The sequence below is a fragment of the Saccopteryx bilineata genome, chromosome 5 (genome assembly GCF_036850765.1).
Source record: "Saccopteryx bilineata isolate mSacBil1 chromosome 5, mSacBil1_pri_phased_curated, whole genome shotgun sequence".
In the NCBI taxonomy this organism is placed as follows: domain Eukaryota; kingdom Metazoa; phylum Chordata; class Mammalia; order Chiroptera; family Emballonuridae; genus Saccopteryx; species Saccopteryx bilineata.
Window position 1 is genome coordinate 193677999 of NC_089494.1, and position 24280 is coordinate 193702278.

A 24280-nucleotide genomic window follows, 5' to 3' on the forward strand; every position below is an offset into this window, starting at 1 on the left:
CAATAAACAAAAATTTCATAATAAACACTGTCTTTAGGTCTTAGCAATTAGGGAAGAGGAAAAAAATCTGCGTAAAAATTTTGCAATTGAAATTGAAATTAAAAAAAATAGACTGCATGCATCCACCAGAAGGAGAGGGGAAAAAGGGACATTAAGTCAGTAACAAAGACTGGGATTCAGTGGCGGAAACGTAAACCAGGGGAGGGAGGAAGTAGAAAAAGGAAACAAGACAGGGAGGGAGGAAAGAGACAGCAGTAGAGGCTAGAACAAGAAATTTATTATTTCTAATTCTCTTGGAGAAGATACTCTTAGAAAAAATTAATGCAACTTGCTCCAAAAGTGAGATAAGGGAAGGAGTTCGGGTCAACAGCCTCACCTTTTTGTCAAGGGAACTTGGGTGAGCCACAAAACAAGATGAGTCTCAGCTGCCACTCTGCACAAATTTAAGGAGGTCCAGGAATAGGTAGAGCCATGAGGAAATTGCTAATCCCTCAAGAGCTTTTTTTTTTTTTTAAAGCAAGATATGTTCCTAAAGGCTCCCATTATTTCTCAAGAGTTCAGCCAAAGTAATGGACCCAGATTCCATTTGTTGGAACGGGAAATTTCTGAAGTAGTCCTTTCCTCTTTAGTCCTTAGAGTAGTGCTGCAGCAAGCCAGGGCCATTTCCAGGGCTGTGGAGAGAGGACACGTTCTGCATATGCCGGTGAGAAAGGACAGACCAAAATCATTCCTGCAGAGGAATGAGGAGTTAAGGAAGCACTGTGAGGAAGGATGTGGGCTGAGAGAGACGGGGGACACGGGAGTTAAAAATCCACTGCCGTTTTATCCAGCAGAGGGCAATACTGCCACAAGTGCAAGGAGCACAAGTGCAGGTAATTTGGTTTAAAAATAAAAACACCTGTCGTACAAGAGCCAATTTTTCACCCCATCTCCAACTCCCGATTTTTCAAGAAGGTTGCTTACTGCATACAACCCCAGAAACACATCAAGCAGGTTCAGGAGTCAAAAGTCCCAATCCACTTATCCAGTAAAAAAATAGAACTCACTCCCCATGATTTTCTGTAGAGGCCTCAATGTGGACACTGAGGAAGGAAGGGGGATCTGGGCCAAGCTGGGGGCCTCAGGCCAAACTAAAGCCCTCGTAGTTGTCCAAAGCCTGGGTCAGCCGTGCACTCAGGATCTCTTTGCTGCTGTACGTGGGGAGGTCAAGAAGGTTGTAGCAAGTGTGGGCCACAGGCAGGTACTCCTCCCCACTGGCTGTGGACTGGATGACAATCTGCAGGCTCGCCATGCCATAGATGGGAATCCGATCGCTGCCTGTCAGGAACACTGGGGAGAAAGGGAGTTGGCATTACCAGCTAGGCCAGGGGATGGAACCTATGGCTTGCGAGCCAGATGTGGCTCTTTTGATGGCTGCATCTGGCTCGCAGACAAATCTTTAATAAAAATAATAATAACATTAAAAATATAAAACATTCTCATGTATTACAATCCATTCATTTCCTACCGCTCATGTTCATGGTTGCGGGTGGCTGGAGCCAATCACAGCTGTCCTCCGGGACAACACTAAATTTTTATTGGATAATGCGTAACATACACGGATCGTTGTATGGTTCTCACGGAATTATATTTTAAAATATGTGGCGTTCATGGCTCTCTCAGCCAAAAAGGTTCCCGACCCCAGAGCTAGGCCAACAGGGAGTGGCTCTCAGCAGTCCTCCCAAGAACAGAGAGGAAACATAACACCCTGTGGCTCGTGTGAGAACTACAATCACTTTTATGTAACAATATGTCAATCATTAATATTTATATATGCTTATTCATATACAGTAAAAGAGACTGCCTTTCAAATCCTCTTTTTTGGTTTTCTGTGAATAAGAATTCTATATTATTCACTGGCTAATTTTGGACCTTGATTATACAATGACACAAATAATCCATCCAATTCTCAAAATACCCTCGATCAAATGTATGCCCTCATACATGTTATAAACCTTCACAAAATCAAAGAGGAAAGGGGTTACTGACACAGCAGAAGAGGAGGTAACCTCAGGGGAACACCAAGAGAAAGACTATGTGAGTGACCTCAGGTTTTCTAATATCTTAAGTGTCTGGTGCTTGTCCTACCTTAGCTAGTGAGTTTTCATTTAGAATCTGTTTGCTTTCCTTTCCCTGTGTCTCTCTACATGTTTGTTAACTGACATGATATTAGCCATTTCACTCATGACATGTGACTTTGCAAAAAAAGAGAGAGAGACATGGTCCCAGCTGTCTTTTCCTGTTTTCTAATGGTATATGATAACCTTCTCATGGTTGAATTGTTGGAAATTACTACATGAAATCATTAGTTAAGGGGCACTTTCAAATAACCTGCCATTACCTGAAGCTGCAATATATAACCATTCTTGCCAAAAATCTATAAAATGAAGACATGTCTTCTTTTAAGGAAATCTCTAGACCCAAGAACAGGCTTCTCTTGACTGTCACAGCCCTATGAGCTCCCCTGGCAAACCTCAACCTGTCATTCAACTCTGATGCCATTCCTTCTCAAGAGCCGATGTCACCGGGCAGAGGAGAAGCGGGCTCTCTCTGAGCAGTGCAAGAGCTCCATATCATCTCATAGTCTCTCCATGTGAGCAGAAGACTCTGGGGGTAAATCCCGCATTAATATTAATATATGCTAATTTCTTTTTAAAAAGTATGTGAATAAAAATTTTATACTATTCATTGGCTAACCTCTGATCTTGATTATACATTGACACAAAGATTTCCACAGGCTGAATTTTGTTCATGTAAACTAGACTTCAAGCTCCCTTCCAAAGGTAGTACCTTCTCAAATGTTATCCAAGTAGTCACAAAGAATCATATAATATGTCATTCCATTTAAATTAAATGCGCAGAAGGGCCTGGCCAGTTGGCTCAGTGGTAGAGCGTCGGCCTGGTGTGAGGAAGTCCCGGGTTCGATTCCCGGCCAGGGCACACAGGAGAGGCGCCCATCTGCTTCTCCACCCCTCCCCCTCTCCTTCCTCTCTGTCTCTCTCTTCCCCTCCCACAGCCGAGGCTCCATTGGAGCAAAAGATGGCCTGGGCGCTGAGATGGCTCCTTGGCCTCTGCCCCAGGTGCTAGAGTGGCTCTGGTCGCGACAGAGAGACGCCCCGGATGGGCAGAGCATCGCCCCCTGGCGGGCGTGCCAGGTGGATCCCAGTGGGGCACATGTGGGAGTCTGTCTGACTGCCTCCCCATTTCCAGCTTCAGAAGAATACCAAAAAAAAAAAAAAAAAAATTAAATGTGCAGAATAGGCAAATCCTCAGAGGCAGAAAGCAGACTGGTGGAACTGGGGCAGGGTAGAGGCAATGGGGGTGCTCGCTAGTGTGTATGGGGCTTCTTTTTGAGGGGGAGGACATGTAATAAAATTGGTGGTTTCACAACCCAGTGAAGACACTAAAATCCGCGGAACGGTACACTTGAAATGGGTGAACTGTACGCTATGCAAATTATACCACAATTATAAAGCTGTTATAAATCATATCTACCAAGTTATATTGACAATAGACACTTTGTCTATTTCTGTATATTTTTCAAAAGGTTTGAGAAATAAGGGAAGTTAATCCAAACAATTAGGTTTCATCAATGTAATACTTAAAAGAATCACTAACATAAAAATAACCAGTGTTTTTAGAGCAAACTGAAAATCACTTTTTTTTTTTTTGACAGAGACAGAGAGATAGGCAGGAAGGGAGAGAGATGAGAAGCATCAATTCTTCGTTGCAGTTCCTTAGTTGTTCATTGATTGCTTTCTTATATTATATGTGCCTTGACCTGGGGGTAACAGCAGAGCGAGTAAACCCTTGCTCAAGCCAGCGACCTTGGGATCAACCTGGTGAGCCCGTGCTCAAGCTGGCAACCTCGGGGTTTCGAACCTGTGTCCTCCACGTCCCAGTCTGACACTATCCACTGCGCCACTACCTGGTCAGGCGAAAATTGCTCCTTTTTTTCCTTTCATGCAATGCCTCCCGTTAGGCAACAACTGTGTATTAATGACCTAAGTTGTGCCTGAGATATCACTAAGACAGAAGTGTAAACATTTATTGACCTTTTACCATTTAAAAGAGTTAGAACTTTACCTGTGGAGTATGTTATCCCACACCACATCCACAATGCCATATTGAGAATCTGGATACTTACAGAGAAACTTCTTCTTCTTTTCCAGTGGAAACTCATGAAATGTTTCCCAAAAGAGTTTCACAGTGGGATGTGTGGCTGAGTAATCCCCCTTGTAGATGGCAGTCTGCCCCAAAAGACAAAAAGAAAACAAATGTTCCTCATAGAAGAAGATTATAGTGGACATACTACAAACCATTTGCATTGGAGAGCAAGGAATAGCTACTGAGCTGTAGGAGGCCTCCGAATGCTACTCAAGCTCATACACTTTGAAAGAAACCAGGCTCTGGACCATATGTCCCAGGCCCCGGCTGCTTCCTTGGAGGGAAGAGCAGCACCTTTCATGCTTACCTCTTCCAGCTCCTCCCAGTTGTAGTTGCTGTTCCCCACCATCATGGCCCTGAGCTCTGAAGGCTGGAAGAGCTCGAGCACTTTGCCGCCGCACACCTTTAGGAAGCCGCTGGAGAAGGCTGTGTACCATTCATGAACTGAGATTTGGAAGATATAATTCACATAAGCATCCACAAATTCCTGCCTGCCAGAAAACCAAAAAAAAGAAACAAAAAACAGAATATGTTTAGTCCAAAGCCTTGTAGAATCTATCCAGCTCCCCTTTTACACCGAGTGGAAAATGATGAGAGGGAATTTCATTAAATTCACATAGCAGAAAGCATCCCCAGGCACCGGGGAGGCTACCGCCCAGCCCTGGGTTTCCACCAGAGTGTCTGGAAGCAGATAACTTGTCTGGCTCAGAGGTTCACAACCACAGACTTCTGCCTCAGGATAAATCAAATCTCGAGTCTGACCCATACCTGATTTAAATGATATATTAGGGTTCTCCAGAGAAATAGAACCAGTAGTATGTATGTATATATGTACATATACACATACACATATATATGTATTTTCATATACAGTGGTACCTTCAGATACGAACAGACCAACATATGAATTTTTTAAGATACAAGCTGCGACTCAGTCTGTAGTTTTGTTTGAGATCCGAGCTAAATTCCGAGATACGAGTTGTGATTCAGGAAGCTACCACTAGTTGGCGCTTTGGTGCACAGGTCCAGTATCGGCAGTTTTGACATACGAGTTGACTGACTTATGAGCTGTTACAGAACGAATTAAATTCAAGGTACCACTGTACACATATTACAGAAAGAGAGAGAAACTGTAAAGAATTAGCTCATGCAATTACAGAGGCTGATAAACCTTATGGTTTATACAAGTCAGTAAGCTGGAGTCCAGGAGAGCTGATGGTATAGTTCTAGCCCAAAGGCGGGCGTGCTCCAGACCCAGGAAGGGCTGATGTTCCTGTGAGAGTCTGAAGGCAGGAGAAAACTGATGTCCCAGCTCAAAGACAGGCAGGAGGAGTACCTCTTACTCAGCCTTTTTGTTCTATTCAGTCCTCCAGCTGATTGGCTGAGACCAACACACATCAGGGAGAACAATCTGCTTTACTCAAATGTTAACCTCACACAGAGACACTCCCACAGACATACCCAGAGTAATGTTAACCAAATATCATAGCCCAGTTAAGTTCACACATAAAATTAACCATCACAGATAAGATTTTGGACCTAAAAGAGTTGACAGTGGAATGGGTTAAGAGTTTGGAAGATGTTAGAATGGGTATTTTACAGGTGAGAAGGACATGAATTTGGGAGGGCCAGTGTGGAGTGTTATGGGTTAGATTTTGTCCCCCTAATATTCATATATTGAAATCCTAACCCCCAGTACCTCAGAAGATGGCCTCATTTGGAGATAGTGTTTTTACAGAGGTAATCAAGTTAAAATGAGGTAAGTAGGGGTGGACTCTAATCTGATATATAACAAGGGGAAATTTGGACACAGAGATATGCACAGAGGAAACACAATGGAAAGAGACCAAAGGAGAAGACAGATATCTACAAGCCAAGGAGAGAGGTCTGGAACAGTTCCTTCCTTTACAGCCCATAGAAAAAAACAACCCTGCCAATACCTTGATTCTGGGCTTCTAGCCTCCAAAGTTATGCAAAATAAATTTCTGTCGTTGCAGTCACCTAGTATGTGGTACTTTGTTATATAGCAGCCATAGTAAACTAATACATAAACTCTAATCTCTACATGTCAAATAGTATTGCTCTCAACACATTCTTTTCTTTAATAATTATCATTAACAGTTATGGAGTGTTACTAAATGCTGTCCATTACAATAGTTCTTAGATGTATACTACTTCAGTGAATATTCATAACTATCCTCTGAATAAATTTGATGACAATTATGTCCTAATAAAAATAAATATACAAAAAACAACTTTTTGAGATTGATATGATCATTATTTCAATTTTGGTACTGAATCTAAGACAAACAACTAATAAATACATGGGCGGAGGCAGAAATTGAAGCCAGACCTCTGAGTACAAACCTATGTTCCCAAATACCTAACCAAAGTGTCCTCCCTCCCCCACCTACCTTGCTTTTTTTCATTTGCAGTGTGAGATGCATGAGAAATAACAATATACTGAGATAATGACTTCACAGCATGATAGCGCATTCACACTATTCACAATTGTGTTCCTACAGCCCAAATTATACACTAGAGTCCATAAAACCCATAAAATGAGAACTTGTTAACAAGTTGACCATTTTTAAACATAAATTTAAAAGAGCAGGTACTTATGTGCATTGCCAATGATTTTTAGAAGTCTAAATCCAAACTGTAGTGAGGATGTTTTAAAAAACTGATTCTGAAAAAACAAAAACAAAAACCTGATTCTGAAATATATACAGAAGGCCAAAGGAACTTTTAGAAAGAGCCAAAACAATTTTGAAAAAAGTTAGAGGACTCACTAATTTCATGACTTGAAATTATTACAGGCACAGTTATCAAATATGCTATGAGTAATAGGACATATAAATCAACAGAATAGAGAGTCCAGAAATACACCCAGATATAGCATTGTCCATGCATGTATAAGATGCTCCCATGTATACGATGCACCTTAATTTGGGGGCCCAAAATTTAAAAAAAAAAAGTATTACATAAAGTTATTGAACTCAAGTTTTATTCATCATAAAATTCATACAACTCCTCATCACTTTCAAAACTTCCATCCATTAGCTCAAATTCAGCACTGTATGAAAATCTTTCCTGAGCCATTCCTGGGCAGAACAGGGCAAAACATAACCTACCGTAATATATCGGTAACAAGTGTGAAACAATGAGCACAAAGACAAGCGTGGAAAAGTGGGAAATGCAAGTACCAAATCTACCACCACTGCATAAAGACGCACCCAGTTTTTGGACCCCAAATTTTTCGGGAAAGAAACGTGCATCTTATACATGGAGAAATATGGTATATGGTCAGCTAGTTTTGGACAAATCTGCAAAATCAATTCAGTAGAGAAAGGATAATGTTTTTCATGAATCGTACTGGATCAACAGGACATTCATATATCTCACACCTATATTCCATATTTTTTGGTCCATAAGATGTACTTTTTTCCTCAAAAAAGTGGAGGGGAAAATGCCCGTGCATCTTATGGAGCAAAAAGTACGATATTTTATTAAATATTTTAACACATCATTTGGTTCAGAATATTTTTTTTTCTTATTTTTCCTCCTTAAAACCCTAGCTGTGTCTTATGGTCAGGTGTATCTTATGGAGCGAAAAATATGGTAAAAGTTAATATGGATTATAATATAAATGTCAAACCTAAAATTATGAAATTTCTAGATGAAACCATAAGAATACATCTTTATGGCCTTAGATATGGCAAAGATTTCTTAGATATGACACCAAAAGCATAATCATAAAAGAAAATAAAATGGACTCATCAAAACTTACAACTTCCGCTTTTGGAACACATCATTACAAAAATGAAAAAGCAAGGCGCAGACTGGAAGAAAATATTTATAAAACATTTCACCAAGGACTTGTATCCAGAATATATAAAGAACATTTGAAAATTAATTAAAAAGCAAAATATTCAGTTTAGAAAATAGAAAAAAATCTAAGAAAGATATATGAATGGCACATAAGAACCTTGGAAGATACTGAATATGATTAGTCATTGAGGATACCCATGCGGTCATTAGATTGGGGGGAAAAACTACCACCACCAAACGCTGGGGAAGATGTGGAGCAACTGCCACTCTCGCACAGTGCCGGTGTGAAAGCAAACTGACGGCCCCTTTGCAAAGCAACGTGGAAGTTTCTTTACAAAGTTAAACCACCATTTACTATCTCTAGGTATTTATTTACCCAAGAGAAATAAAAATTTGCGTTCGCAAGGAAACAGGTAGATAAATGTTCATCACAGCATTATTTATAATCATGAAAAAGGAAACAATTCAAATAGGAATACTATTCAGTTATGAAAAGGAACTAATAATATCAACAGCACCACGAAGGAATTTAAAATGCATTATACCTAATGAAAAAGGCCACCTACCCATCATTCCCTTTATATGCTATTCCAGGGGGAGGGGAACCACAGTTATAGAGACAGAAAACACATCAGTGGTTCCCAGGGCTGGCAGTAAGAAAAGGACCGCGAAGGACATGATGTTACCATTCTAAGTCTCAATTACTGTGTGCGTGGCTTTGTTAAAACACCCTAAAAAAGGGTGAATTTTATTATACTTAAGTTATATTTTAATAAAACACTTTAAAAAATCTAGCTTAACACTAGTTTAAGATTTTTTAAGATGGGAACATAAAAATCCTAAAAGATGAACACATCATGGTTCAAGCAAGTTCTCAGGTGTATTTGATTAAAATTTCTTTTTGTTTTTAAGTCCGTCACAACTTCTGTACTATAGGGTTAGAAGGCCTGGTTTCTGCCCCTGATTCTGCCACTCAGGTAATACGTATAGTAATAGAATATTTATTTCACTTAATTTTCCTGCTTCTAAGTCCCTTATTTTTAAAATGAAATAAAACATTCCTAACCTCAAGGTAGCTGCAGCCATTAAAACATGATATATGAAATATATAGGTAATAAATGGAATATGTATAGTGTCAGTCAACTAAATTAGATATATTATTACACCATATTTAGCCACAAGTACATAAAAAAAAAACTAGGATGGAGAAGGGCACAACAATGTCATTTTCTAAGAGTATTTTTGCAGGTTATCTTTGCATATTAAATTATTTTGCTTAAAAAGTTAAAACATTTATCAAGTATTTGATATGTGTCAGCACTAAATGCTTTGCATATTATTAACTAATATTTACAAAAACTAAAAGACGGTCCCAATGTGTTTTGGGAAATAATTTTTGAACATTTATGTGCTTGAGAGAAAAGCTCCAGCAAGTCCCAATATAGTGAAAGAAAAGCACTGAAATCGATATGCTGAATTTGAAAACATTCCTACAGAATCCCTGGCATGAACATTGTGTTTTTCAAACCTAAAACAGGTGTTCATCGTTATTCAAGAAGCTATTGCTTTGGATTAATAAATAAGGTAAGGAACTAAAGTCTGCTCACTTCGCTATTAGAGAACATGAGTTGACTATTTAAACAAGACTTGTTTCTAAAATTCTCAGAAAAAACTCACAGGCAAGACCCGGAGAACAGTGGCTGAAGTGTAGGACCGTGTGTGTGTGTGTGTGTGTGTGTGTGTGTGTGTGTGTGTCCCCTCAAAGAACCACGGTACTAAATACATGCTTCAAACAGAAGAAGCCACAGGCAAGACCCGGAGAACGGTGGCTGAAGTGTAGGATCGTGTGTGTGTGTGTGTGTGTGTGTGTGTGTGTGTCCCCTCAAAGAACCACGGTACTAAATACATGCTTCAAACAGAAGAAGCCACAGGCAAGACCCGGAGAACGGTGGCTGAAGTGTAGGATCGTGTGTGTGTGTGTGTGTGTGTGTGTGTCCCCTCAAAGAACTACGGTACTAAATACATGCTTCAAACAGAATAAGCCACAGGCAAGACCCGGAGAACGGTGGCTGAAGTGTAGGACCGTGTGCGTGTGTGTGTGTGTGTGTGTCCCCTCAGAGAACCGCGGTCCTAAATACATGCTTCAAACAGAATAAGCCACAGGCAAGACCCGGAGAACGGTAACCATGGTACTAAATACATGCTTCAAACAGAATAAGCCACAGGCAAGACCCGGAGAACGGTGGCTGAAGTGTAGGACCGTGTGTGTGTGTGTGTGTGTGTGTGTGTGTGTGTGTCCCCTCAGAGAACCACGGTACTAAATACATGCTTCAAACAGAAGAAGCCACAGGCAAGACCCAGAGAATGGTGGCTGAAGTGTAGGATCGTGTGTGTGTGTGTGTGTGTGTGTGTGTGTGTCCCCTCAAAGAACCACGGTATTAAATACATGCTTCAAACAGAAGAAGCCACAGGCAAGACCCGGAGAACGGTGGCTGAAGTGTAGGACCGTGTGTGTGTGTGTGTCCCCTCAAAGAACTACGGTACTAAATACATGCTTCAAACAGAATAAGCCACAGGCAAGACCCGGAGAACGGTGGCTGAACTGTAGGACCGTGTGTGTGTGTGTGTGTGTGTGTGTGTCCCCTCAGAGAACCACGGTACTAAATACATGCTTCATACAGAAGAAGCCACAGGCAAGACCCGGAGAACGGTGGCTGAACTGTAGGACCGTGTGTGTGTGTGTGTGTGTGTGTGTGTGTGTGTGTGTCCCCTCAGAGAACCACGGTACTAAATACATGCTTCAAACAGAATAAGCCAGATGCAAGTCCCGGAGAACGGTAACCATGGTACTAAATACATGCTTCAAACAGAATAAGCCACAGGCAAGACCCGGAGAACGGTAACCATGGTACTAAATACATGCTTCAAACAGAATAAGCCACAGGCAAGACCCGGAGAACGGTGGCTGAAGTGTAGGACCGTGTGTGTGTGTGTGTCCCCTCAAAGAACCACGGTATTAAATACATGCTTCAAACAGAAGAAGCCACAGGCAAGACCCGGAGAACGGTGGCTGAAGTGTAGGACCGTGTGTGTGTGTGTGTCCCCTCAAAGAACTACGGTACTAAATACATGCTTCAAACAGAATAAGCCACAGGCAAGACCCGGAGAACGGTGGCTGAACTGTAGGACCGTGTGTGTGTGTGTGTGTGTGTGTGTGTGTCCCCTCAGAGAACCACGGTACTAAATACATGCTTCAAACAGAAGAAGCCACAGGCAAGACCCGGAGAACGGTGGCTGAACTGTAGGACCGTGTGTGTGTGTGTGTGTGTGTGTGTGTGTGTGTGTCCCCTCAGAGAACCACGGTACTAAATACATGCTTCAAACAGAATAAGCCAGATGCAAGTCCCGGAGAACGGTAACCATGGTACTAAATACATGCTTCAAACAGAATAAGCCACAGGCAAGACCCGGAGAACGGTGGCTGAAGTGTAGGACCGTGTGTGTGTGTGTGTGTGTGTGTGTGTGTGTCCCCTCAGAGAAACACGGTACTAAATACATGCTTCAAACAGAATAAGCCACAGGCAAGACCCGGAGAACGGTGGCTGAAGTGTAGGACCGTGTGTGTGTGTGTGTGTTTGTGTGTGTGTGTGTCCCCTCAAAGAACTATGGTACTAAATACATGCTTCAAACAGAAGAAGCCACAGGCAAGACCCGGAGAACGGTGGCTGAACTGTAGGACCGTGTGTGTGTGTGTGTGTGTGTGTGTGTGTGTGTGTGTGTCCCCTCAAAGAACTACGGTACTAAATACATGCTTCAAACAGAATAAGCCACAGGCAAGACCCGGAGAACGGTAACCATGGTACTAAATACATGCTCCAAACAGAATAAGCCACAGGCAAGACCCGGAGAACGGTGGCTGAAGTGTAGGACCGTGTGTGTGTGTGTGTCCCCTCAAAGAACTACGGTACTAAATACATGCTTCAAACAGAATAAGCTACAGGCAAGACCCGGAGAACGGTAACCATGGTACTAAATACATGCTTCAAACAGAATAAGCCACAGGCAAGACCCGGAGAACGGTGGCTGAACTGTAGGACCGTGTGTGTGTGTGTGTGTGTGTGTGGGTGTGTGTGTTCCCTCAGAGAACCACGGTACTAAATACATGCTTCAAACAGAATAAGCCAGATGCAAGTCCCGGAGAACGGTAACCATGGTACTAAATACATGCTTCAAACAGAATAAGCCACAGGCAAGACCCGGAGAACGGTGGCTGAAGTGTAGGACCGTGTGTGTGTGTGTGTGTGTGTGTGTGTGTGTGTGTGTCCCCTCAGAGAACCACGGTACTAAATACATGCTTCAAACAGAAGAAGCCACAGGCAAGACCCGGAGAACGGTGGCTGAAGTGTAGGACCGTGTGTGTGTGTGTGTGTGTGTGTGTGTGTGTGTCCCCTCTGAGAACCACGGTACTAAATACATGCTTCAAACAGAAGAAGCCACAGGCAAGACCCGGAGAACGGTGGCTGAAGTGTAGAACCGTGTGTGTGTGTGTGTGTGTGTGTGTGTCCCCTCAAAGAACTATGGTACTAAATACATGCTTCAAACAGAAGAAGCCACAGGCAAGACCCGGAGAACGGTGGCTGAAGTGTAGGACCGTGTGTGTGTGTGTGTGTGTGTGTGTGTGTGTCCCCTCAGAGAACCACGGTACTAAATACATGCTTCAAACAGAATAAACCACAGGCAAGTCCCGGAGAACGGTAACCATGGTACTAAATACATGCTTCAAACAGAATAAGCCACAGGCAAGACCCGGAGAACAGTGGCTGAAGTGTAGGACCGTGTGTGTGTGTGTGTGTGTGTGTGTGTGTGTGTGTCCCCTCAAAGAACTATGGTACTAAATACATGCTTCAAACAGAATAAGCCACAGGCAAGACCCGGAGAACGGTGGCTGAAGTGTAGGACCGTGTGTGTGTGTGTGTGTGTGTGTGTGTGTGTGTCCCCTCAAAGAACTACGGTACTAAATACATGCTTCAAACAGAATAAGCCACAGGCAAGACCCGGAGAACGGTAACCATGGTACTAAATACATGGTCCAAACAGAATAAGCCACAGGCAAGACCCGGAGAACGGTGGCTGAAGTGTAGGACCGTGTGTGTGTGTGTGTGTGTGTGTGTGTGTGTGTGTTTCCCCTCAGAGAACCACGGTACTAAATACATGCTTCAAACAGAAGAAGCCACAGGCAAGACCCAGAGAATGGTGGCTGAAGTGTAGGATCGTGTGTGTGTGTGTGTGTGTGTGTGTGTCCCCTCAAAGAACCACGGTACTAAATACATGCTTCAAACAGAATAAGCTACAGGCAAGACCCGGAGAACATTAACCATGGTACTAAATACATGCTTCAAACAGAATAAGCCACAGGCAAGACCCGGAGAACGGTGGCTGAACTGTAGGACCGTGTGTGTGTGTGTGTGTGTGTGTGTGTGTGTCCCCTCAGAGAACCACGGTACTAAATACATGCTTCAAACAGAAGAAGTCACAGGCAAGACCCGGAGAACGGTGGCTGAACTGTAGGACCGTGTGTATGTGTGTGTGTGTGTGTGTGTGTGTGTGTGTGTGTGTGTGTGTCCCCTCAGAGAACCACGGTACTAAATACATGCTTCAAACAGAATAAGCCAGATGCAAGTCCCGGAGAACGGTAACCATGGTACTAAATACATGCTTCAAACAGAATAAGCCACAGGCAAGACCTGGAGAACGGTGGCTGAAGTGTAGGACCGTGTGTGTGTGTGTGTGTGTGTGTGTGTGTGTGTGTGTCCCCTCAGAGAACCACGGTACTAAATACATGCTTCAAACAGAATAAGCCACAGGCAAGACCCGGAGAACGGTGGCTGAAGTGTAGAACCGTGTGTGTGTGTGTGTGTGTGTGTCCCCTCAAAGAACTATGGTACTAAATACATGCTTCAAACAGAAGAAGCCACAGGCAAGACCCGGAGAACGGTGGCTGAAGTGTAGGACCGTGTGTGTGTGTGTGTGTGTGTGTGTGTGTCCCCTCAAAGAACTATGGTACTAAATACATGCTTCAAACAGAATAAGCCACAGGCAAGACCCGGAGAACGGTGGCTGAAGTGTAGGACCGTGTGTGTGTGTGTGTGTGTGTGTGTGTGTGTCCCCTCAAAGAACTACGGTACTAAATACATGCTTCAAACAGAATAAGCCACAGGCAAGACCCGGGGAACGGTAACCATGGTACTAAATACATGCTCCAAACAGAATAAGCCACAGGCAAGACCCGGAGAACGGTGGCTGAAGTGTAGGACCGTGTGTGTGTGTGTGGGACCGTGTGTGTGTGTGTGTGTGTGTGTCCCCTCAGAGAACCACGGTACTAAATACATGCTTCAAACAGAATAAGCCACAGGCAAGACCCGGAGAATGGTGGCTGAACTGTAGGACCGTGTGTGTGTGTGTGTGTGTGTGTGTGTGTGTGTGTCCCCTCAGAGAACCACGGTACTAAATACATGCTTCAAACAGAATAAGCCACAGGCAAGTCCCGGAGAACGGTAACCATGGTACTAAATACATGCTTCAAACAGAATAAGTCACAGGCAAGACCCGGAGAACGATGGCTGAAGTGTAGGACCGTGTGTGTGTGTGTGTGTGTGTGTGTGTGTGTGTGTGTGTATGTGTCCCCTCAGAGAACCACGGTACTAAATACATGCTTCAAACAGAATAAGCCACAGGCAAGACCCGGGGAACGGTGGCTGAAGTGTAGGACCGTGTGTGTGTGTGTGTGTGTGTGTGTCCCCTCAGAGAACCACGGTACTAAATACATGCTTCAAACAGAATAAGCCAGATGCAAGTCCCGGAGAACGGTAACCATGGTACTAAATACATGCTTCAAACAGAATAAGCCACAGGCAAGACCCGGAGAACGGTGGCTGAAGTGTAGGACCGTGTGTGTGTGTGTGTGTGTGTGTGTGTGTGTGTGTGTGTGTCCCCTCAGAGAACCACGGTACTAAATACATGCTTCAAACAGAATAAGCCACAGGCAAGACCCGGAGAACGGTGGCTGAAGTGTAGGACCGTGTGTGTGTGTGTGTGTGTGTGTGTGTGTCCCCTCAAAGAACTATGGTACTAAATACATGCTTCAAACAGAATAAGCCACAGGCAAGACCCGGAGAACGGTGGCTGAAGTGTAGGACCGTGTGTGTGTGTGTGTGTGTGTGTGTGTGTGTCCCCTCAAAGAACTACGGTACTAAATACATGCTTCAAACAGAATAAGCCACAGGCAAGACCTGGGGAACGGTAACCATGGTACTAAATACATGCTTCAAACAGAATAAGTCACAGGCAAGACCCGGAGAACGGTGGCTGAACTGTAGGACCGTGTGTGTGTGTGTGTGTGTGTGTGTGTGTGTGTGTGTGTCCCCTCAAAGAACCACGGTACTAAATACATGCTTCAAACAGAATAAGCCAGATGCAAGTCCCGGAGAACGGTAACCATGGTACTAAATACATGCTTCAAACAGAATAAGCCACAGGCAAGACCCGGAGAACGGTGGCTGAAGTGTAGGACCGTGTGTGTGTGTGTGTGTGTGTGTGTGTGTGTGTGTGTGTCCCCTCAGAGAACCACGGTACTAAATACATGCTTCAAACAGAATAAGCCACAGGCAAGACCCGGAGAACGGTGGCTGAAGTGTAGGACCGTGTGTGTGTGTGTGTGTGTGTGTGTGTGTGTCCCCTCAAAGAACTACGGTACTAAATACATGCTTCAAACAGAATAAGCCACAGGCAAGACCTGGGGAACGGTAACCATGGTACTAAATACATGCTCCAAACAGAATAAGCCACAGGCAAGACCCGGAGAACGGTGGCTGAAGTGTAGGACCGTGTGTGTGTGTGTGTGTGGGACCGTGTGTGTGTGTGTGTGTGTGTCCCCTCAGAGAACCACGGTACTAAATACATGCTTCAAACAGAATAAGCCACAGGCAAGACCCGGAGAATGGTGGCTGAACTGTAGGACCGTGTGTGTGTGTGTGTGTGTGTGTGTGTGTCCCCTCAGAGAACCACGGTACTAAATACATGCTTCAAACAGAATAAGCCAGAGGCAAGTCCCGGAGAACGGTAACCATGGTACTAAATACATGCTTCAAACAGAATAAGTCACAGGCAAGACCCGGAGAACGATGGCTGAAGTGTAGGACCGTGTGTGTGTGTGTGTGTGTGTGTGTGTGTGTATGTGTCCCCTCAGAGAACCACGGTACTAAATTCATGCTTCAAACAGAATAAGCCACAGGCAAGACCCGGGGAACGGTGGCTGAAGTGTAGGACCGTGTGTGTGTGTGTGTGTGTGTGTGTGTCCCCTCAAAGAACTATGGTACTAAATACATGCTTCAAACAGAACAAGCCACAGGCAAGACTCGGAGAACGGTAACCATGGTACTAAATACATGCTTCAAACAGAATAAGCCACAGGCAGGACCCGGAGAACGGTGGCTGAAGTGTAGGACTGTGTGTGTGTGTGTGTGTGTGTGTGTGTGTGTGTGTGTGTCCCCTCAAAGAACCACGGTACTAAATACATGCTTCAAACAGAATAAGCCACAGGCAAGACCCGGGGAACGGTGGCTGAAGTGTAGGACCGTGTGTGTGTGTGTGTGTGTGTGTGTGTGTATGGGTGTGCCCCTCAAAGAACCACGGTACTAAATACATGCTTCAAACAGAATAAACCACAGGCAAGACCCGGAGAACGGTGGCTGAAGTGTAGGACCGTGTGTGTGTGTGTGTGTGTGTGTATGTGTGTGTCCCCTCAAAGAACCACGGTACTAAATACATGCTTCAAACAGAATAAGCCACAGGCAAGACCCGGAGAACGGTGGCTGAAGTGTAGGACCATGTGTGTGTTTGTGTGTGTGTGTCCCCTCAGAGAACCACGGTACTAAATACATGCTTCAAACAGAATAAGCCACAGGCAAGACCCGGAGAACGGTGGCTGAAGTGTAGGACCGTGTGTGTGTGTGTGTGTGTGTGTGTGTGTCCCCTCAGAGAACCACGGTACTAAATACATGCTTCAAACAGAATAAGCCAGTCCCTCCTCCTGCCTTATTCCTCCCCAGAAGCCAAGGATTCTGAGGAATCTTCTAGAACACATCCCAGAATACTGAGTGTCATGATTTGACGTTCTCTATGCAAATGTTCAGAAACTGATTGAGGTCCATCCTGTTGGAAAAAAAGACCTTGCTGCCCATATATATGCTACTAGGTTGAGCAAAGGAGGGCTTTTGGGTGGACAGATGGACTGTCCACACACATGCACCCACGTCCCAAAGGGGGTGAAATGGAGTCAGCTCTCTCCTCTAAATCTACTTTCTGGAAAGGAATTCAGAGGAATCTGAGTGGTGATCAAAACCGACTGCACAGAATAAGCCAGAGAACAACCTACCAAGGCAGACCAACCGCAACAATGGGGAGATGCATTTTGGTGTTAATAAAACACCAAAACAATGTCTTGGCAGACATATATAGAGACTCGGGTGGGATAGAGGAACAAATCGAAAACTGTCAAATCATCCAAGCAGTTTCTGTAAAAAAAAATGTCTCCGGAAGCTATGGCCATACCGGGCCGAGATCCGCAGGTGCGTGGGCAGACCGGGGGCAGGGTATCCAGGAGGCAGGCTCTGACGTCAGTTGCGATGCCAGGGAGAGGATGACAGGGTAGCAACAGGAGGCAGCTGGCGCAGTCCGGGGGCACGACCATCAGCTGATACTAGGGAGCCAGTCCCGGGTGCAAGCAGACCGGGCGGGGCGGATGGAGACGTCAGTGCCGCGGCCGTCAGCGCCAGTTGCCGCAGCCGCAGCCGCAAGACCGCTCTGCTGCAGCTCAGACGCAGGTCCCGGCAGGAGCCACCAGTCCTCGGCAGCTGCTGCTCAACCATGGCCGACCCAGAGAACCGGACACCTGCGGAGCCGAGCCAGGCGCCGGCGCCGGCGGCGGAGGCGGCAGCGGCGGCAGCAGCGGCAGCAGCGGCAGCGACGGCGGCAGCGGCGGAGGCAGCAGCGGAGGAGGTAATGGCCGAAGGCGGGGCGCAGGGGGGCGAAGCCGACAGCGCGGCCGCGGAACCCGAGTGCGCGGCAGGGCAGACCACTGAGGAGCCCCAGACCCCTGCAGAGAGTGCAGCAAAGCCCAAAAATGACTTTATCGAGAGCCTGCCTAATTCCGTGAAATGCCGAGTCCTGGCGCTCAAAAAGCTGCAGAAGCGATGCGATAAGATAGAGGCCAAATTTGACAAGGAATTTCAGGCTCTGGAGAAAAAGTACAACGAAATCTATAAGCCCCTACTTGCCAAGATCCAGGAGCTCACTGGTGAGATGGAGGGATGTGCATGGACCTTGGAGGCTGAGGAGGAGGATGATGATGTCGAGGATTACGTGGATGATGAGGAGGGGGAGGATGAAGAGGAGGAGGATGAAGAGGCTGCGGCTGCCAAAGAAGAGGGTCCCCACTCTGCAAAGTCTGATGACGCCAAGAAATAAGCGGGGGCAGAGATGGAAGAGGAGAATGACGACGGAGAAAATTCTGCTTTATTATTTTTTCTGAGTAGTGGTAAACTTAAAAAGGCTGTTTTGGACTAAAATACGTGAATCAATTCTGACATTCCTAAAATATATTCAATTGAAACAATCAGATTCTGACCAGCCTGTTTCAAATTTGATTTTCATTTTGAACTCAAAAAAATGTATCAAAAGGTGTTAAAGAAAATGAGTTAAATTAAAAGTGATTTTTTTTTCATGATCTCTTCTGTGAAGACTGGAACTGAGAGGGCTATTAAGTGTGAAGGTAGATGTGAAGTAAAGAATCATCAGCTGGAAACACATTCATCACACTATCATCACACTACACACAGAACACCCACGCTGAGACTGACATGTTCTCCATCCTTAATTCTTCTATTTCTTTAGTCCTGATATTTGACATTGCAAAAAAAGCAGAACCCAAGAAAAAAAAAAAACTCATGTATAAGACTTTGCTTTTGCAACCCAGACATCAGCTTTACATTTCAGACAAGATTGATGGAATCAGAGATGCCTGGGATTGGAGATCATGACAGTACTGTTAATGAGGCTGGAAACTGCCACTTCAAATTTTAAGAATATTCTGAGTATTTGAATTTAGAGAACCAACTTGGTTCTGAGAAGGAGAGTGTATAATATTGTCAACATATGTGTTCATTATTTAGTCTCATGTTTATGTGTTTTCTTGCTAGTGTCTATTTACAAAGCTGTAAAAAAACCCAAATGTTTAAGTATAAAATCCCTCTACCCTAGCATTTTAGAATTGTTAATTTACTTGAAGAGATGTAGAATGTAACGTAGTAAATTCTGTAAAGCATGTGTGTACACTGTTACGCAGTTTGATTCTTGTGAAGTCTTTTTGTCATCTAGCTTTTAGAATGTAGCTGTGAAAATTATCAGAACTCTTCAATGAAGCTAATGTTTGGAAAAAATGTATACTTGAAAACCCAATCTAAATGTGTGTCCCCACTCCCAGCTCAGAAGTAGAAAGGATTTAAGTTTGCTTGTATTAGCTGTGCCTTCATTATTTTGCTATGTAAATGTGATATATTTAATATAAAATGGTGCAAAATCAAATTGTACTGAGTGAGGATAGAATGGCATACAGTTAAGGATTTTTAAGAAGGACACATTTAATGTAAAGATTCAGCTTCTTTGTGGGTTTTGAATTATGTGATCTATTAAAAAATGTAAGCATAAAGTTGTTTATCACTGTGGTGTTAATAAAACAGTATTTTCAAAAACAAAGAACTCTGCCTGGAATCAAATCTTATCTCTGTGCTCAGTTACTTCTGATCTATAAAAGGGGATATTAATACTCCCCTTCCTCACAGGTTATTACGGACAACAGTGAGTTAATGCACATAAAGCCCCCAATGTCTGAGAATGCTCAAGGAATGTCAGCTATTATATGAAAGATAGAGACACTGATTATAAATTCAATCCACATTCAATCCACATTCACTTCCCAGTTATAAAAGCGGAGAAAATGGACATTATTATATTCTTAAGTTTATAGTTCCTTGTAGTTAGAATAACAATATTGTTAGAAAAGAATGTTATTCTTTTTAAACAATTAGAAAAGAATGTAGTTTTTAATTTTGAAATACAGGAAATTCAATAAACTGTTACTGGTTTTGTGGTTTCTTCAATATAAAATCAGGTTTTTATTTCCTCCCAGAAAGGATAAAAGACTAATGTGACATGAATAAATATTAAAAAAGGCTATTTCAACTTTACATTTGGGCATTCTGAATGAAATAAAAATAATTTAAAATGGAAGCCTTCTAAAAAATTGAAAAACTCAGATGCATTTTCTTCCATTTCCCTAAAGTGTTAAAATTATAGAGAAGCAAAATTAGACTGCTTTACCTTAGGGAATGGGTGACAGTTCTGACCTGTTGCTAATGACAGGAGTTGGATAAAACCTTAAGGTAATATTAATCTTCCTTAGGGCCAGGCCAACAAAAAGGGGGGTGGGGAGGAACACACACACACACACACACACACACACACACACACCTTAATCATATGATTATCTTATTAGAAACAAAAAAAAATCTAATGAGATTCAATATTCATTTCTTATATCTAAGAATAATAAACTCATTTAATATTTTTCTAGGTTCAGAAGAAAAGCAAAAAATAAGTTATAATTATTGGGAAAAAATATTTTTGTAGGCATGTGATTAGATAAAGAGAATCAACTGAAAACTATTACATTTAAAAAGTTTTACGGGGGGGAGGGGGGAATGGGAGAGGGACAGGGGGTGGGAGGGGCACAAAGAAAACAAGATAGAAGGTGACAGAGGACAATCTGACTTTGGGTAGTGGGTATGCAACATAATTGAACGACAAGATAACCTGGACTTATCTTTGAATATATGTATCCTGATTTATTGATGTCACCCCATTAAAAAAATAAAATTATAAAATAAAAAGTTTGAGGAATTGATCAGTTATCTGCTAAATATAAAAAAATCATTATTTCTAGGCACTGATCTTAAAATATATGGAAAAGACCCTCTTTCACAGAATAAGAAATCAAAATATTTTTTAAAACCTCTAATAAAAAATATGTATAACCTATATGGAAAGAAAAAAAAAAAGCCCAGAGTATCACCAAAAAAAAAAAAAAATGAGCCTTAGGTTGGTAATATTAAATATTACTAAAGTGTTGATTATTCCCAAATTAACTTCAAAGAATAATCCAAATTCATTCTGAAAATTAATATGATTACCCTAATGTTCACCTGTAAGAATAGCTAGGAAAACTAGCAATATGGATACAATTCAGATTTTACCTTAGGTTACAGACTCAATTTTTTTTAAGATTTTATTTATTAATTTTAGAGAGGGGGGGGGGAGGAACAGGCAAGCCCAGGGTTTCGAATCGGCAACCTCAGCGTTCCAGGTCAATGCTTTATCCACTGTGCTACCACAGGCCAGGCCAGACTCAAATATTTTTTAATTGAAGAAAATACATTACATATTTATCAATTACTGGACACGGAAAGGTTAAGATTAGAGTGATATCAGGCCAAAATAAATAAACAGACTTGACAACACAGAAATTAATAAATTAAAAACATGTAGAAACAATACATTTTCAAAAGCAAACAACTGGGAATACAATCTGCAATAACTATGACTGGCAAAGGGTTAATAGTCATAATAACGAGTTCACACAAATCGTATGAAAATTATTTAGTCCCAATAGAGAACATGTAAAGAACACTAGCAGACTACCGCAACTCTGGGGCAGAAGACGTGTCCTGAAAGGGCAGCACTGGGCGGAGCAGGGTCCAGGGAGGTCTGCAGGACCTGCTTTCCCAGCTGCATGCACTGGGCAGCAATCTTTCACTTTAGCTACAGGGTTTTCTAACTACAGGTCATTAATACTGTCGGTCATTGCCACTTTCCTCGGATGCAGGCATATTACAATCCTCTTTACAAAGTCAAGCAATTTCCACCATTTCCTCCCTGGGTTGATCTTTACCCGCTGTTTCCTGCAGTGCTTATTTGATCGTTCCTAAGGCAGCCATAAAACTTGCATGATAACATCTAGCAGGATACCCTCCTTTCAATGCAGGTCAAATACTATTATTCATCAACCATTTTCATCTATTATAGGTTCAAATCAGTAAGCAATGCACAAAACTGCCAGAAAGAAAGGCGACATGCATTACACATTCAATTCGGGCTCTAAGAACACTGCAGAAAGCTGGAGCGTGCTGACGCACACTGCCCAAGCCGGCACGCAGCTCCCGGAGGCTTCATGCTCAGTGCAGACACACATGAGCTTCCTCCCACACCCACACGTACACACGTTTTTCTTGTTGAGGTGAAATTCACAAAATACAACCATTTTAAACGAGCAATCTTTTATTTTGTGGCATTTGTAAACTCACAATGTTGTGCAATCATCACTTCTATCTAATTCACTTTTCTTAAAACAAAAACATTTGAGATAAACAGTAAAATGGAATAGTGCTGTATAATATATGTAGAGTAACCTCTACATCAAAGTGACATAAAATTTTACCAATAATATAAAATTTCTTAATAAAATGAGATTTTTTAAAAGAAAACAGTGTTTGTAAGGATTAGATAGAGTAGGTATTCATATATTGGTGGTAATGTATAAGCTTTCTAATTAATTCATTAGAAAAATCAATTTAGCAAAAAAACATCAACAGGTTAAAATTAATTGCTTTTAAAATTATTTTTAATTAATTGCTCTTCAAATTGCTTTTCACTTATAAAGCAAACAAAGCTTTATACATAAGAGATGTCTGATATAATCTTACTAAAAATGAAGGAAAGAGAAAGAAAAAAGGGAACTAAAAAAGAACATAGGAACAGGGCAGATATCTAAAAATGAAAAACTAGAAAATACACATTTACATGGAAGACCGTGCAGCCATTAAGAGTGTCCAAGAGGCCTTTGTATTATCTGGACTTAAGTTTAAAAACTCAGACATACAATTTTACATGTATATAGCATGTTTGTCACGATGCTAACTTTGTCTTTAAAAATTACAGAATCTGCCTAAAAGAAAAACAACAAAATTTCAAGGTCATTTTTCTTTGGGGGGAAAGGGGATGGGGTGAGGGAACACTCTGGGACTCTGGTCTTGGTCTCTAAAAGACAGTGAGCTGACGCTTGTGGAGCATAAATTCTCGCTCATACTGCATGGCTTTTAAATTCTGGCTTTGGTTTTGAATCCTGGACTACTGGCTGTGTAACCTTGAACAAGTTATATCTCAGCTATACCTTCTCTGTACCTTCATCTATAATGTTTAGAGGAATTCTAAATACCTGTGAAGTATTCAGAATAGTGCCCAATACATCTAAGCACTCAAGAAATGTTACTGGCATTTTACTTATCTGCTCTTCCTTTAATAGTTCAGTGCAAAATACAATGTAGATCTTTAAGATTATACCTCTCACAGACTATCTCAAGAGATCAACTGAAGGCTGTGATCAGTCCAAACTTCAGTAGATCTTAGGAGCTAGAAATGTTTTTCATTATGAGTTCTATATTCAGGTTTAGGTATCCTTTGGAGCACTTAGCTTAAGCCTGGCATTTCTTACTGTATGGTCTTTTTAATATCCTCCCCCACCTCCACCTTTTTGTAAGATGGAGAACATGGGGGAAGACACAGATGACATTGAATTTGATTACAATAAATGGAGGTCACTTTGGGGGAATCTAGAATGATGTGTGGGTTTTTCATTAATGGTAATAAGACCATGCTATAGAGTATGAGAAATACTTAACTATGAGTAGTAATGTAATACAGTATTATCCAGACAAGACTACCAGCTGTGGCAAGAAGATTCATTTGGCTATGATGTGGCCACCAGCAATTATCCATGATGTTCTTTTACTTGGATGCTTATAACTCATTTGACTCTCTGCAGTTCTTGTGCAAGGATAGAAAGCATTTTAAGACCAAATGGAATATAAGAAACTATGAATAAAGAATTGGTACCCTCCTAGCATTTTTCTCTAAAGCAATGGTAACAACAAATATCTTACTCTTAAACAAACAAAAACAGCTTCAGTGCCAGCGGTATCTATGTACATAGCTGCCCAAGTTAAAAATCCAAAAGGTATTATTATTATAGTTCTTTTATTTAATTTCCTTAGACTGATTTAAAAAATACTCAGA

The 24280-nt window shown here is 42.3% G+C and overlaps 2 protein-coding genes across 9 annotated transcripts in view; one reads left to right on the plus strand and one right to left on the minus strand.

Annotated features, from left to right (window-relative positions):
- Positions 1-522: 522 nt before the first annotated feature.
- The window catches only part of HERC3 (HECT and RLD domain containing E3 ubiquitin protein ligase 3), a 157099-nt gene continuing 133341 nt past the window's right edge, over positions 523-24280 (minus strand). For all 8 annotated transcript variants that reach the window (XM_066233624.1, XM_066233620.1, XM_066233618.1 and 5 more), the window contains 3 exons: positions 4514-4697; positions 4187-4289; positions 523-1329 (listed from right to left, as the gene is read on the minus strand). In XM_066233624.1, coding sequence (XP_066089721.1) covers positions 1121-1329; positions 4187-4289; positions 4514-4697 — 496 coding nt within the window. In that variant the 3' untranslated portion in view covers positions 523-1120. The remainder of the gene's footprint in view (positions 1330-4186; positions 4290-4513; positions 4698-24280) is intronic.
- Positions 17760-19852, plus strand: NAP1L5 (nucleosome assembly protein 1 like 5). The gene has a single exon (XM_066233627.1). The coding sequence runs from the start codon at positions 17963-17965 to the stop codon at positions 18560-18562; it is 600 nt and encodes a 199-aa protein (XP_066089724.1). The 5' UTR covers positions 17760-17962; the 3' UTR covers positions 18563-19852.